Here is a 13,498-nt window from a genome sequence, read left to right as displayed (position 1 = left end):
AGCATCCAACTGAGCCCTGGTTCCCTTCTAAGAATAATCGCAGATACTGCCAACGTCCTGAGGCTTTCAAGTTCTTGTAATGAGAAGCTCTGGGGGGATCCAGAAAGTAATTTTTGAGCAGCCTGCCCCACCCCAGTCATGTAAGCCAATCTAATAAATATCCTTTTTATATCTATGTACATTCTATTGGTTCTGTTCCTCAACAGAGCCCTTACTTATACAACTGATTTCTCTTTTGAAGTTTTATGGAGGTATAATTAGAATATTGTACAATACATACATTTAAAGGCTACAGTTCAGTGTTTTATAATAATATTTACACAGTTTAGGAACACCATCCTATGAGCAGTCATTTTCCATTCTCACAATCATCCCTCTAGCCAAGGCAAAAATAACCTTTTTGTCTCATATATATGAGTGTGTGTGTGTGTGTGTGTGTGTGTGTGTATCCATTACAGACATTTCATATTCCTGATATAATGTAATATGTGACATTATACCTGGCAACGGTCACTTAGTCTAATGTTCTCAAGGTTGTTCTTTGTCTCAACTTTAATCCTTTTCATTACTAAATACATTCCTCTTTATGTTGACTCCACATTGTGTTTACACACTTGAACCACAGCTTCACTTCTGACTTTTTGCTGATTAATTGGTGGGAAGAGTCCCATGGTCTTCCTTGCCTGGGCTGGCTTCAAGCCATGACCCTCAGATCTCAGCTTCCTGAGTACCCAGGATTACAGGATTAATTTCAAGACAAACATCTCCTCAATTTTATTTGAATGAAGGAAAAGCAAAGGTGGTAGGTCCCACAACGGTTTCACATTCAACAATATGGTGAAAATAAAAAGCACACAGGATAATTGTTCTGGACTTTTCTTCCACACCATTTCAACAAGCCTCTTTGGGTGTTTAGCACAAAGGCCGTGCAGAGACTTTGGAAGTACACATATCAACCTGTAGTCAGGTGGATCTCACCTGAGCAGGTACTGATGAGTGATGGGGCCTAGGACAGAAATCTGTACAGAATCCTCAGAGACACAAAGGAGCGAGTTCTCCAGGGAAGCGGCTGCTGAGCCATCTGCATCAGGGCTATGGCCTGAGCTTGGCCTATCAGTGCCTCACACGTGGCAGCATATACTTGGCCCAGTTCACGTTGGGTAGGCTAGACCCCTCTGGGTCCCCAGGCTAGCCAGGACCTGCATGTACTCAGCCCCAGGCTAGCTAAAAGGAGCTCTGTTCAGTCGGCAGCAGGGGCTGGGAAGGCTAGATTTTGGGGCCTCTGGGATAGGTGTTGGCTCCCCATGGCTATACACTATTTTGTTTGGGCCTTGGTCCCAGGTTGGTTCTCTCCCCACAAGTGGCTGAGGCTTGGCCCATCACATCTTGTGCGCATGTGCATAGGTTTTGTGGCTCTCATCAGGGGCCAGCATGCGCATGAGTTTCACGGCTCCTGACAGGGGCCAGCGCCTCCATATGTTCCTCAGATCCTAGCAGGGAAGTGCTCTGTCAGTGGCTGGCACCTACCCGCCATTCCTGGCTCCTCATGGGCGATTGGGGGGCCTGAGCTCTCCTACAGGGGCTGGCGCGCGGGCAGTTCAAGGCTCCCACCTGGGGCCAGTGCGCACGCGCTTGCTCGACACTCTGCCTGCAGTCAGCGTGTGCACACACTGTGCGGTTCTTGATGGGAGCACCCTCCACCAGCAGATGCGCACTTGGACCTGTCAGTCACAGAAGGCTGGGAGGGGACTCACTCTGAGATGAAGGGGTGGGTCCCCAGGGATGCAGACTTTTGTTCTCGGACCAGGCATTGTTAAGCTGTGGAGAACACAGGGTCCTGGTGCCCATCAGGCCCATCCCCAAGACCTCCACTGGAAGCCAGCAGGTGTGGAGTGAGGGGAAGTGAGGATGGGCTCTGGCCTCTTTGTTGTCTTCAAGTGTGGTGTTCCTTCTTGGGCAAGAGGGAGAGGGGTGCAGGTCAAGCTCTGTGGGTCACGGCCAGCGTTGGTCTCCTGTGGGAGGGGTCCCTGACAGGGTACTCACTGATCCTGGAACTGGTTGTGGGCTGTCCTGTGGTGCTGTGGCAGATCTCTGTATCTGGGCTGCAGCTCATCGGGTCCCATGTCCCAGGACACCATGTTCTTCAGCTTTGGTTGTGGGTTGGGCGGTGGGGCTATGGGACTTAGCCACACTACCAGCGCGGATGAGAAAGTGTTCTTTGCAATTTTCTGTCTTTGTATGTGTGTAGACTATGAAGGTTTTTTCAGTTCCTCTGATTCTCTTCTTGTTCATTTCTTTGTTGTTGTCAATTTCTTGGGGGAACTACATCTTGGGACCCCTACTTTCTGGTTAGAGATATCTAGGGCAATTCTCTATTGTTTTGGTGCCATCTTCCAGCTTCTCTCCTCTTTCTCATTTTTTTCTTCCTGCTTTGTGAAAGATTATTTAACAGATTCCATTATTATATTTTTACAGATTCCATTATTATGTTTTCATATACATGTACTAAATGTTTTAGCCTTATTCACTCTATATACCCTTCTACTTTTCTACTGCTGGTCCTTACCAACAAACAGTCACTGTTTTCTTTTCCTGTCATTCATGAGATTCTGCATACATGGAATGGCACTCTTCAATTCTCAATACTGTATAAACAATATTAATTTCTTCAAATACATTATAAAATGTTCAAAATACAAAATTTACAAGAAATCAAGGCAAAGGCAGAACAAACACTCTTCATGACCTGATGAAAATCTATCAGTACTCACACTGAGGCATTGGTGGTAGTGTACTAGAAAGTCTTTAAGACCACTAAAGTCCTCAACATATTATTTATGGGTCCAAATTCTATCTGAGAGAACAGGAAAATTTCAGAGGCTATTCAACTGCAAGTAAATCAAGCCATTTAGGGGGAAATTAAGGCCTGTATTTTCAGTTAACAGAGATTTCCTAAGGCTATGACAAATTTCTCTGAAGCAGAGCTCTCCCAGTTCCTCTTGAGCTAGGCCTCTGCAATTCAATGAATGGCCTCCCTCACCTCTAGGCTTTTCAGTACCTGGTGGTGAGTTCCCTCCTCCAGTAAGAGGCACCAGGATGTCTGTGAGAAAATGGTGATTCGGTCTCCTCCCTTTAACATGTTGTGCCCAGGTCGCAGGACCCCCCACCAAGAAGACCACCAAGAGTCAGACTTTACAGCTGTTTTAAGGTTTTATTTAGATGGACTGCAGCTCAGGCCTCATCCTACACTCAGACACAGTGGAGCCTAGGAGGAGAGCCCCAAGCTAAAGATTTGCAGGGTTTATAAAGGCACACAACTAACCAGGTGTTTGGATTACCACCACGTATTGCTCTGCTAGACAGAATTTGCTGATCTTAGGTTTAGCTTAAACAAGCAACAAGTGGTCACTGCCTCAAAACTTTAACCCTTCAAACACACACACAGAGAATCTGACTTCACTTTCACCAAAGTTCTGTGTCACCTTCAGATCATCAGATCCTCTGTCTCAGAGGCCTGGAGTCTGACAGCAACATTAATCTCCCCTCAGCCAGTCTATGATGTACTAAATTGTGAGGTCATCCAGGCAAACTTTCTGCTGAAATGGAAGAGGCAGGCTTATTTAATTTTAGCACAGAAAATTTCATGACATTAATCAGGAAGGTCAATCCCAACTAAAAATGGAGTTTCCCAAAAGAAGACGTTCTGGAAAGACATGTCAATTCATTTTGTTAATATTTTATTATCATTAAGAGGGTATACAGGGGAATTTCCATTCAACAAAGAAGTTTATGAATACAATGCATCCAGATCAATGTCATCCCTATCAACATTCACACCCAACTCACGACAGATTAATTTCTGAAAAAGAGGAAAACCTTCCTGAGGGCGGCTTTGACTTCCTTGTTCCTCAAAGTGTAGATGAGGGGGTTGAGGGTGGGGCTCACAATGGTGTACAGCACTCCAACTAACTTGCCCTTCTCTGCACTGTAGCCAGACACGGGACTTATGTAGGCATAGAACACAGCGGTGCAGTACATGCACACCACGATGAGGTGGGAGGAGCAGGTGGAGAAGGCTTTCTGCTTCCCCTCTGAAGATCGCATCTTCAGAATGCTGGAGATGATGAAGCCATAGGACACAGTGATCATCAGGAAGTCAAACCCACCATAAAAAGCATCAGCCAGGGTGATCATGACATTGTTCACATAAGTGGAGCTACAGGAGAGACGGAGCAGAGGAGGGATTTCACAGAAGAAATGAGTAATGACATTGGGTCCACAGAAGTTCAATCGCATTGTCAGTCCTGTGTTGATGGCTGAGTTGAAGGCACAGATCACCCACACTCCAGCAGCAAGCATGCTGCAGAAGGCCTTGCTCATCATGGTGCTGTAATGCAAGGGGTGGCAGATGGCTGCATAGGGGTCATAGGCCATGACTGTGAGCAGCAGCAGCTCTGAAGATAAAGCCCATGAAAAAAAATAAAGCTGGGCCATGCAGCCTCCAAAGGAGATGGAGCTCTTCTCTATCATCAGCCCTTCCAATGTCTTGGGCATGATGGCTGAGGTGCAGATGATGTCCATCGTGGCCAAATTGAACAGGAAGAAGTACATGGGCGTGTGTAGGCCAGGGTTGAAGGTGATGGCCACGATGATGAGGACATTGCCTGTGAGGGCCACACAGTAGAGAGATAGCAAACAGCAGAACAAGAAGATGTGGTATTCAGGGTGCTCCGAGAATCCCTGTAGGATGAACTCTGTTACTGCTGTGTGGTTCCTCATGGTCCTGGGTTGAGAGGGATTTCAGGAACTACCAGGAGAATCTCTACTCACAGCTTCATGTGACTTCAAGGCTAGGATAAGAGATGGAAGATGGGCTAAGATTGACTGGTATACTTTATTCATATATAACAACACAACATCAATAGTACTGTACACTTACATTGGACTTGATTAAGACAAGCACATGGAATAGTCATCTATGGTTCTTGCCTGTAATTCAAGATACTCAAGAGACTGTGATCTGAGGACTGAAGTTCAAAGCTAGTCCCTACAGACAAGTCTGGGAGACTCTATCTCCTAGTAATGCCTCCAGAAAAATTCATGACTGGAGATGTGGCTCCTTTTGGTAGAGTGCCAGCTAGGAATGAAAGATGCATTGGAGAACAAGGGGGGAGAGAGAGAGAGAAAAAGCACAAACACATGAATATGACATAAGCAAAAAAAATCTCTGAGCAATATATACAAGGTTCCAGGTCTATACAAGCTGCTCAGGTGAGATCCACCTGACTCCAGGTTGATATGTGTGCTTCTACAGGCTTGTTGAAAGTATCATTTAGCAAGAAAAAAATAGAACTTACAGAAAATGCCCAATCATTAACTTCCATGATGTTACAAAATGAAAAACAAAAGATGTTGACTAGAATTTTCAGTGATGTGTAGATATGGGTCCTATTAAAGTATGTTTGCCAGTTGAGAAAACAATTTCTTTTTTGGAAATTTGTGGTAGGGAAATCATTTAATCAACTTAAAAGTCTCAGAGCACCATTATTTAGAACTAAAAGTGCAGAAACATATATCTTAAAGTTATTTTTTTATTTGTTATGATGTATTGACATAATACTGTCATGTGCTTTTGAAGCATTTTTCTGACTTTTTTTGTCAGTCATTGAGTTTGAACTCAGGGCTTGGCTGTCTCTGATCTATTTTTTTCCTCAAGTACTGCTTTGAGCCACAGCTACATGTATGGCTTTTTTTGGTAATAAACTGAAAATTTTAAAAGTTTCCACATTTTCCTGTCTAGGATTTGAGCAAGGATCATGGAATTTTGGCCTCTTGAGTAGCTAGGATTCCTCATATGAGCCACCAGTATCTGGATTCCTGAACATTTTTCAAATATAATGAAAAACACAAATATAATATTCACAGCAAAACTTCATTTAAACTTAAAGGAAAAACCGATTGGTAGATGTATCTTCAGAAGAATGACTGATAATTGAGATGAGCATGAGGAAGGAGATAAAGATTGGTTTTCATTTGCTTCATTGCTGAGGTGCTCTCTGAGATCTCTCTCAAGTGACCTTTCTGGAAGACAGCTGTACCATGTAGGTCTCCTTTGAACAATCCTTCCAAGAATCCCCAGAGCAGAACAAAAGAAATTCTCCCTATTGCTTTTCCTGCAACCTCCTCCTCTCCTGCCTCTTTCATCCCACTCACCTCAACTCTCCACATGAAAGCTCCAGCCACACCTACCTCTCCCAGTCGATTCCTGGATGAGTCCCTCCTAGGCTTTCTGACACTGTTCTTCCCAGCCCTCAGATAAGAGTGCCCTTCTCATGACCCAGATAGCTCAGCAGTCCCTTCCTTGGAAGATAACTCCCTACTTTGTGTCTCTCAGGATTCTGTACAGATTTCTTTCCTAGGCCCAACCCTCCTCACTACCTGCTCAGGTGAGATCCACCTGACTCCAGGTTGGTATGTGTGCTTCTGGAGACTGCATAACCTTTGTGGCAAGCATCCCAAGAGGCTTGTTGAAAGGATGCTGAAGAACAGTCTAGAACAGTTATCCTTAGTATGCATTTTATTTTCAAGGCACTGCACACCATATTGTTGAATGTAAAACCATTGTGGAACCTACCACTTTTGCTTCTCCTTCATTCAAATAAAATCGGGAAGATGTTTGTCTTGAAGGAAAAGTTCCATTCTTGACCAAACACCAAAAATGCACTGGCCAGCAAAAATTAAAGACTTCACAAGAAGTGCAAGCCTCTGTTCAAGTAATGTGGGTACAGCTCTTCTTTCACAGAAGGGCACCACATGACTAGGATTCAGAGCAAAGGAGGCAATGAGTGTGCAATCCTTTCACAATGATGGAGAAGTCAGCTTCCATCTGCCCTCTCAGGGAAAGAGATCTGACAGCTCAGATAATTTGGTGAATAAGTACACAAAATATGCTGTAGCTCATAAGATTTTTTTCCTGGTGATAAAAAGACTCAACTATTGGCTCCGTTCAGTGTTGAGATGGGATCTGCAGAAATGACTGCACCTTTATTTGCTTGTTTACCACAATCTGGGAGGTAATTGCAGTTAATTTCCAGGACAGACTGAAAATCTAGGCTGTAAAGCTGACTCTGGGTGGAAAGGAACAGCAGTGGCTTTGCCCAGCTGATATCTAGTACAAGGTTTCTACATTTGCCACGGGAAGTGACTCCAGTCATGATGGTCCCCTCCCCAACACGTTCATGACAACCAGAGACACACTGCAGCAGCCAGGCCTGGAGAAGACAAGCCACCCACCCCTTACACTCACAGAGTAGGAGATTGCCAATAGCCTTACTGGGCACCAGGAGAATCTACCACCCAGGGAACTCACACCCAGTCTTTCTCTAAACTCAGCTCTAGAGTCAGGACAGCATCAACAAATAAACCTCCTCTGGAACTGAATGGGGTGCACAGATGCTGAGCTCCCATGAGTTTCAATTCTTAAGTGCATTCAGGGAACAAATTACCCTCAGATAAAGATATACTTCCTGTGATTTCCAGGGCAGGTAGACAGGGACCTCATCCCATCCAGAATCTGGACACTAAGTAAATTTCATAACAATGAGTCCTCCCCTAGACCTCAGCCAGTCATTTCTTTTCTGAGAGGAACAAAGACCTTTCTACCCTGAGGTTTGCTGGGCATTGGCTTTAATTCTCATCAAGCTCACAGGACAATTACCAGGCACACAGTGGAAAGAACTAGGATTGCAGATAGCAATGACCCAGTTTAGAGTCATGCTACAGTCACAACACAGCGCCCCTCACAGGCCAGGTGCGGGCTGTGTAACTCTTCTCAGCCCTCCTGAGGTCCACTTCCAGGACCAAAATAGTGCGTGGTGGATGCCTTCCATCACTTTAGAAACACAGCAATAGGTGCCATCAAAATCCCTGATATTAGGAGTTTCTGCCTTAATTTGGATCTAAAGGAAGGGGTAACATTGTCCAAAAAGAAATGTACTCATTATCTGACTTGTGTAACTGTAGCCCCTCCATACATCAACTTCATAAAATATTTTAAAATGACAGTAAAAAGGTTCTGATTTATATCATTGAGTTTTTCCTAAAAAATAGAGGAAGATTTTACATGTGAACTAAGTCAATTTTAACAACTTTACATTAGTTGAATTTCTTGTTCACAGTTTCACAAATGGAATATTATTCTTGCTTTATGTTACTAAATTAATAGTGAGTCACTTTAACACTTAATTTTTAATTAATTTAATAATTTTTTGGGGGGTCCGGTTGTGGGGCCTGAACTCTGGGCCTGGGCGCTGTCCCTCAGCTCTTCAGCTCAAGGCTAGAGCTCTACCACTTGAGCCACAGCGCCACTTCCAGCTTTTTTCATTTTGCTTATGTGGTGCTGAGGAATCGAACCCAGGGCCTCAGGCATGCAAGGCAAGCGTTCTACCACTGAGCCACCTTCCCAGCCCCTAATTTAATAAATTTTAAGGTGTTCAGAATTTTCAGACTCTATATTCTCAATCCAACACCTTTCTATTTTATATATTTCTTGTTTCTACTGTAAACATATTTGAAGAACAGAAACCTAAACATCAAGGTATGTCAAAATATCTAATATTCATCTTTCAAAGTGAGAGATGTGATCATTAATTTTTTCAAGCTTTTTTATTGGAATATCAAAATTAATTTTTGACTTACCTTAGACACATAGAATATATGTGAGAAAGCTACAGTGTAGACAGCTTAGGAATTCCAGTCCAGAATTCTCTGCTGTATAATTTCTCAATTGTCTTTCTCAATTATACTCAGTGTTCAAGAGCAGCAAACAAACATAAGTATCAACTAAGAATTATTATGACTATTTTTATGGTTGGAATATGCTACAAAACACCTCTCAGCTCATTTGGGTACAACATTTGTTCTATGATTTCATTTACTTAACAAACAGTAATAATACCTAGGAAGAAGAATTCTAATTTACTGGCTCCAGGTTAACAAAACTTAACCATTTTGGGGACATCTAGTAGATGTAAATCTAGTACATAGAGTTTTGAGCAGCTTTTTCTCATTTCATGTATCACCCAATGGAATCAATCATCTTCAGAATCTTCATATTTACCTTGGAAAAATTTCCCTTTTTTGGAGCTACCACATGTACGTATGGTCTTGTTCTCTCTGTCAACCACAGCTAAGGTTGGAAACACCAGAGCAATGGGAGTAGAATCTATGTCATCATCCATCTAGACAAATGAAGGATTTTGTCCACTATTTAAACCAATCATGAAAGGAATTCTTAACTCATCTTTAGCCAGAGTTGTCCTTCTCTGTGCCAGGCCCTTGGGAGGATTTCACAGCTGCTGCTCTAAGTGGACCCTGAAGGAGCAATTAAATTACATCCCTCTACAGGGGACTTGCCTGTCCTTGGTGATGGCCCCAAGACCAATTCAGGCTGAAGTCCAAACAGGGGATACTGGTGTAAGCCCCAGAAGTAGTGGAAAACTCATCCTTGGTATACAAAAGTGTTTGTATGAAACTCCTACAACCAATATGGGACTCAAAAGTGAAAAGCTTAAAGGTCTTCCCCTAAACAAGAGAGGTTGTACACTTCTTCAGGCTTACCAATGTAGTGATTTAGGTCTTAGAAGAAGAATGTGAGAGAAAGAAGTATATGCATGGGAATGGGAGAAGTCACACTATCACTATTTGCAGAGCATAGGGTTCTACCCTGAAGGAACCGTAAGGCCTCTATCAGAAAAGTTGTAGATGTGATAAGCAATTTTGGAAACATAGTAAGATTGCAAATCAGTAGTTTTCTTAAATAAATACCAACCACAAACATACCAGGAATAAGACCAAGAAATTGATCCCACTCTCTAATAAAACCAGGAGTAAATTCAATTAGGCATTTAAAGATCCCCATAGTGAAAATTATATTTTTAAAAAGTCAACAAACAGAAGAAGCTACTCAGGAGGCTGAGATCTGAGGATCGTGGTTCAAAGCCAGCCCAGGCAGGAAAGTCTGTGAGACTCTTATCTCAAATAAACTACCAGAAAATCAGAAGTGGCACTGTGGCTCAAGTGGTAGAGTGCTAACCTTGAGCTGAAGAGCTCAGGGACAGTGCCAAGGCCTAGAGTTCAAGATCTATGATCAGAAGAAGAAAAAAGAGAAGAAGAAGAGAAGAAAAGAAAAGAAGAAGAAGGAGAAGGAAGAGAAGGAGGAGAAGGGGGAGGAGGAGGAGGAGAAATTGAGAAAGCCACTGATGGTGGAAAGACACCCTTCATCACAGAGCAACAGAGTTAATATGAAAATGAGTATTACTGAAATCAACGTACAGATTCAGTGCAATCATCATCAACCATCATCAACATTCCAATGGTATTCTTCACAGAATTAGAAAAATCTATCCTAAAATGCTTATGGAAGCAAAAAAGACCCTGGAAAGACAAAGCAATCCTAAACAAAATAAAGAGCAATGTTGGAGCTACTATGATACCTGACATCACATTTATATGACAGGGTCCTAGGAACACAGCTGGCATGGTGCTGGTCAGGTGCTGGTTATCCTATAAATGTAGCTATTCAGGAGGCTTAGCTCTGAGGATCATGGTTTGAAGGCATCCCAGGCAAGGAAGTCTGTGGGACTCTTATTGCCAACTAACTAGCAAAAAGTCAGAAATGCAGCTGAGGCTCAAGTGGGAAAACACAATGTAGAATAAGCATAAAGTGAAATATTATTTAGTAATAAGAAGGTTTAAAGTTGTAACATAAAACAACCTTGAGAACATTAGGCTAAGTGAAAGATGCCAGCCATAAGGTCCCATGTTATATGATACCAGTTATATGAGATATCCAGAATGGACAAATACAGGTAGACAAAAAGTACGTTTATGTTTTCCCTGGGTAGAAGTATGATTGTGGGATGTAAAAGTGACTTCTCAAAGGATGATATTCTTAAAACTGTGCAAATATACTAAATTGTATACTTTGAATATATGGATTGCACACAATGGTAATTATACCTCTATAAAGCTGCAAGAAAGGAAGAAATCAATTGTATAAATCAGGGTCCTCCTGAGGAACAGAGCCAATAGAATATATACAGATATAAAATGGTATTTATTAGATTGGCTTACATAACTAGAGGCCACGTTGCCCCAAAATGAGTTCTGCATCCAGAGAACAGGAGCACCCCAGGACCTTTCAGTGTCTGTGATTATTCTTAAGAGGGAACTAAGGCTCAGTTGATTTCAGTGCTTCGGTAATATCTGGAGTCGTCTTTCTCCACTTCCAAATCAAACCAAAGCTCTTTACCCAAGCATATTTACTGTCAGCATCTATGACTCTGCACCCCACACCTAGAGAAGCACCCTGTGCCTTTCCTTCTACATTGTCAGCAGAGGTGCTAGCATTTCTTTATCATGATTATCAGATTTCTCAGAGTATCAATCAAGTCTTGAGTTTCATATTTCTTCTTGTGAATACACTTTTTTATGTTTTAATTCTAGTGTATTAATTGTACAAAGAGGTTTTCATTGTGATAGTTCCATATTTCATGCAAAGAATATACTACCATTATTCTTTCTCATTTCTATTTTCCCTTTTGTGAAAACATAGCTAACAGGTTTCATCACTGTGTTTCCACACACATATGCAATATTTTAATCTCATTCACTCTATTTACCCATCTGCTGCTCTGCCCTTTCCATTGCTGGTCTTTATTCCCACACAGTCCTACTTTATTTTTCCATCATTCTTTTTTTCAATATCTCTCAAGTATTTATTTTAATATACACTTGAAGAGTTAAAAATTAGGAACCTCACTTCACCATTACCATTATTAACTTGCTAACTGCTGACTTTGCTTCTATAAATATGCTTGCATTCAGACCCCCTTTGGCCTGGGAGATAAAATTGGCAGTAACTCAAGTATTGGCCGGCCCAGATGTCCGGATATCAGCCCACCCAGGACAAGGACAGCGGTTATAGATAGCACATGTTCTTCAGTTACAAATTAATTAAGCCATCCCTGGGACAAACCTTGACAATGACCACCTGGCCAGACCACAAACTGGGCCAAATGTCAACCAATCACAAGTCTGTAACTATGTGAACTACCTTAACCCTTATTGTCCAAAGTAACCACCCCCCTTGAGTCCCCCGCGCCAATCATTTTACAAAGGGTGTTACAAAATTTCCCGCGTGGCAAAGTGATTATTGGTGTATATGGTGACCTTTAAATGGACCAATCATGGGATGCTTTGTGTTATGCGTTAATCTTGTGGTTTTTGCTTTTAAAAGTGCCTGTAGCCGGGCGCTGGTGGCTCACGCCTGTAATCCTAGCTACTCAGGAGGCTGAGATCTGAGGATCGAGGTTCAAAGCCAGCCCGGGCAGGAGAGACCATGAGACTCCTATCTCCAATAAACCACCGGAAAACCGGAAGTGGCGCTGTAGCTCAAGTGGTAGAGCGCTTGCCTTGAGCTGAAGAGCTGAGGGACAGCGCCCAGGCCCAGAGTTCAAGCCCCACGACCGACAAAAAAAAAAAAAAGTGCCTGTAACCGCTGCTCGGGGCTCCCTGTCTGCTCGGGACAGAGAGTCCGTTTGCGCAAACGTCAAATAAACTCCTCTTACTTATTGCATCTCCCAGCCTGGAGTCTGAGTTTTCTGGGGCGCCCTCCCGTTGACGAAAGTATCCTAGGGGACTAGGGTCTTTCACACTCATATATATACACATGCATAAAACGTATAATATCTGCAGCTGCTACCACTCCTAAACAATGCTTTTAACATTTGCCTTTTTTGAAATGATTAAGAAAATATTTTGCTATTTAAAAAGATGCTTCAGTACCTTTTATATATTATTAGATCTTTTTAGTTTTAATTCCAGAGTAATGTTAAACATAAAGATTATGATAGTTTAGAAATGAATTTTTCTGGTATTTGGATATTAAGTACCATTCAACTTTTTGCAATTAAATTGTATAATAGAGGCAGTTGGGGAAAGAGGCAGTTCTATAGCAGTGTCTCATGGAAACTATAATCAAAACAGCATCTTGTTAGTCACACATTTCTTGTGTATAGGAATAGGCATCTTTTTTATTCACCATAACTAAGATATGGAACCAACCCAGATGCTCCTCAGTAGATGAATGGATCAAGAAAATGTGGTATATTTATAAAATGGAATTCTATGCCTCCATCAGAAAGAATGACATCGCCCCATTTGTTAGGAAATGGAAAGATTTGGGGGAAAATTATATTAAGTGAAGTAAGCCAGGCCCAAAGAAACAGGTCCCATGGGTTCCCTTATTTGCAATAACTAGTATATGTCAGGACAAGCAGAAAAGCTCAAAAGCTATGTAAATATGACCATATAAGATGATGTTAAGCGAAATGAGCCCCAAGATAAGGACACAGGTGGTTTTTTCTTGCTTTCTATTGTTTTTAAAGTATTTAAAATGTGCTATGTGATATTTTTGTTTCTGTTGTATGTTCTTCCC

At 42.1% G+C, this 13,498-nt stretch overlaps 1 protein-coding gene across 2 annotated transcripts; it reads right to left on the bottom strand.

Moving 5' to 3' along the window:
* Positions 1-3,852: 3,852 nt before the first annotated feature.
* LOC122122353 (olfactory receptor 13A1-like) lies at positions 3,853-10,785 on the bottom strand. Of its 2 annotated transcripts, none has more exons than XM_042696510.1 (2): positions 10,772-10,785; positions 3,853-4,774 (listed from the first exon to the last, which is right to left on the bottom strand). In XM_042696510.1, exons 1-2 carry the CDS (start codon positions 10,783-10,785, stop codon positions 3,853-3,855), a joined length of 936 nt encoding a protein of 311 aa, XP_042552444.1. The 2 variants fall into 2 exon arrangements, with proteins under 2 accessions (XP_042552444.1, XP_042552443.1); XM_042696509.1 differs by lacking the exon at positions 10,772-10,785 and adding an exon at positions 10,333-10,349.
* Positions 10,786-13,498: the final 2,713 nt, after the last annotated feature.

This window comes from Dipodomys spectabilis, unplaced genomic scaffold (genome assembly GCF_019054845.1).
Source record: "Dipodomys spectabilis isolate Male_0828 unplaced genomic scaffold, ASM1905484v1 ptg000207l, whole genome shotgun sequence".
NCBI lineage: Eukaryota > Metazoa > Chordata > Mammalia > Rodentia > Heteromyidae > Dipodomys > Dipodomys spectabilis.
Note: the sequence above shows the minus strand (reverse complement) of the source record. Positions and strands in the feature narration are given on the sequence as shown.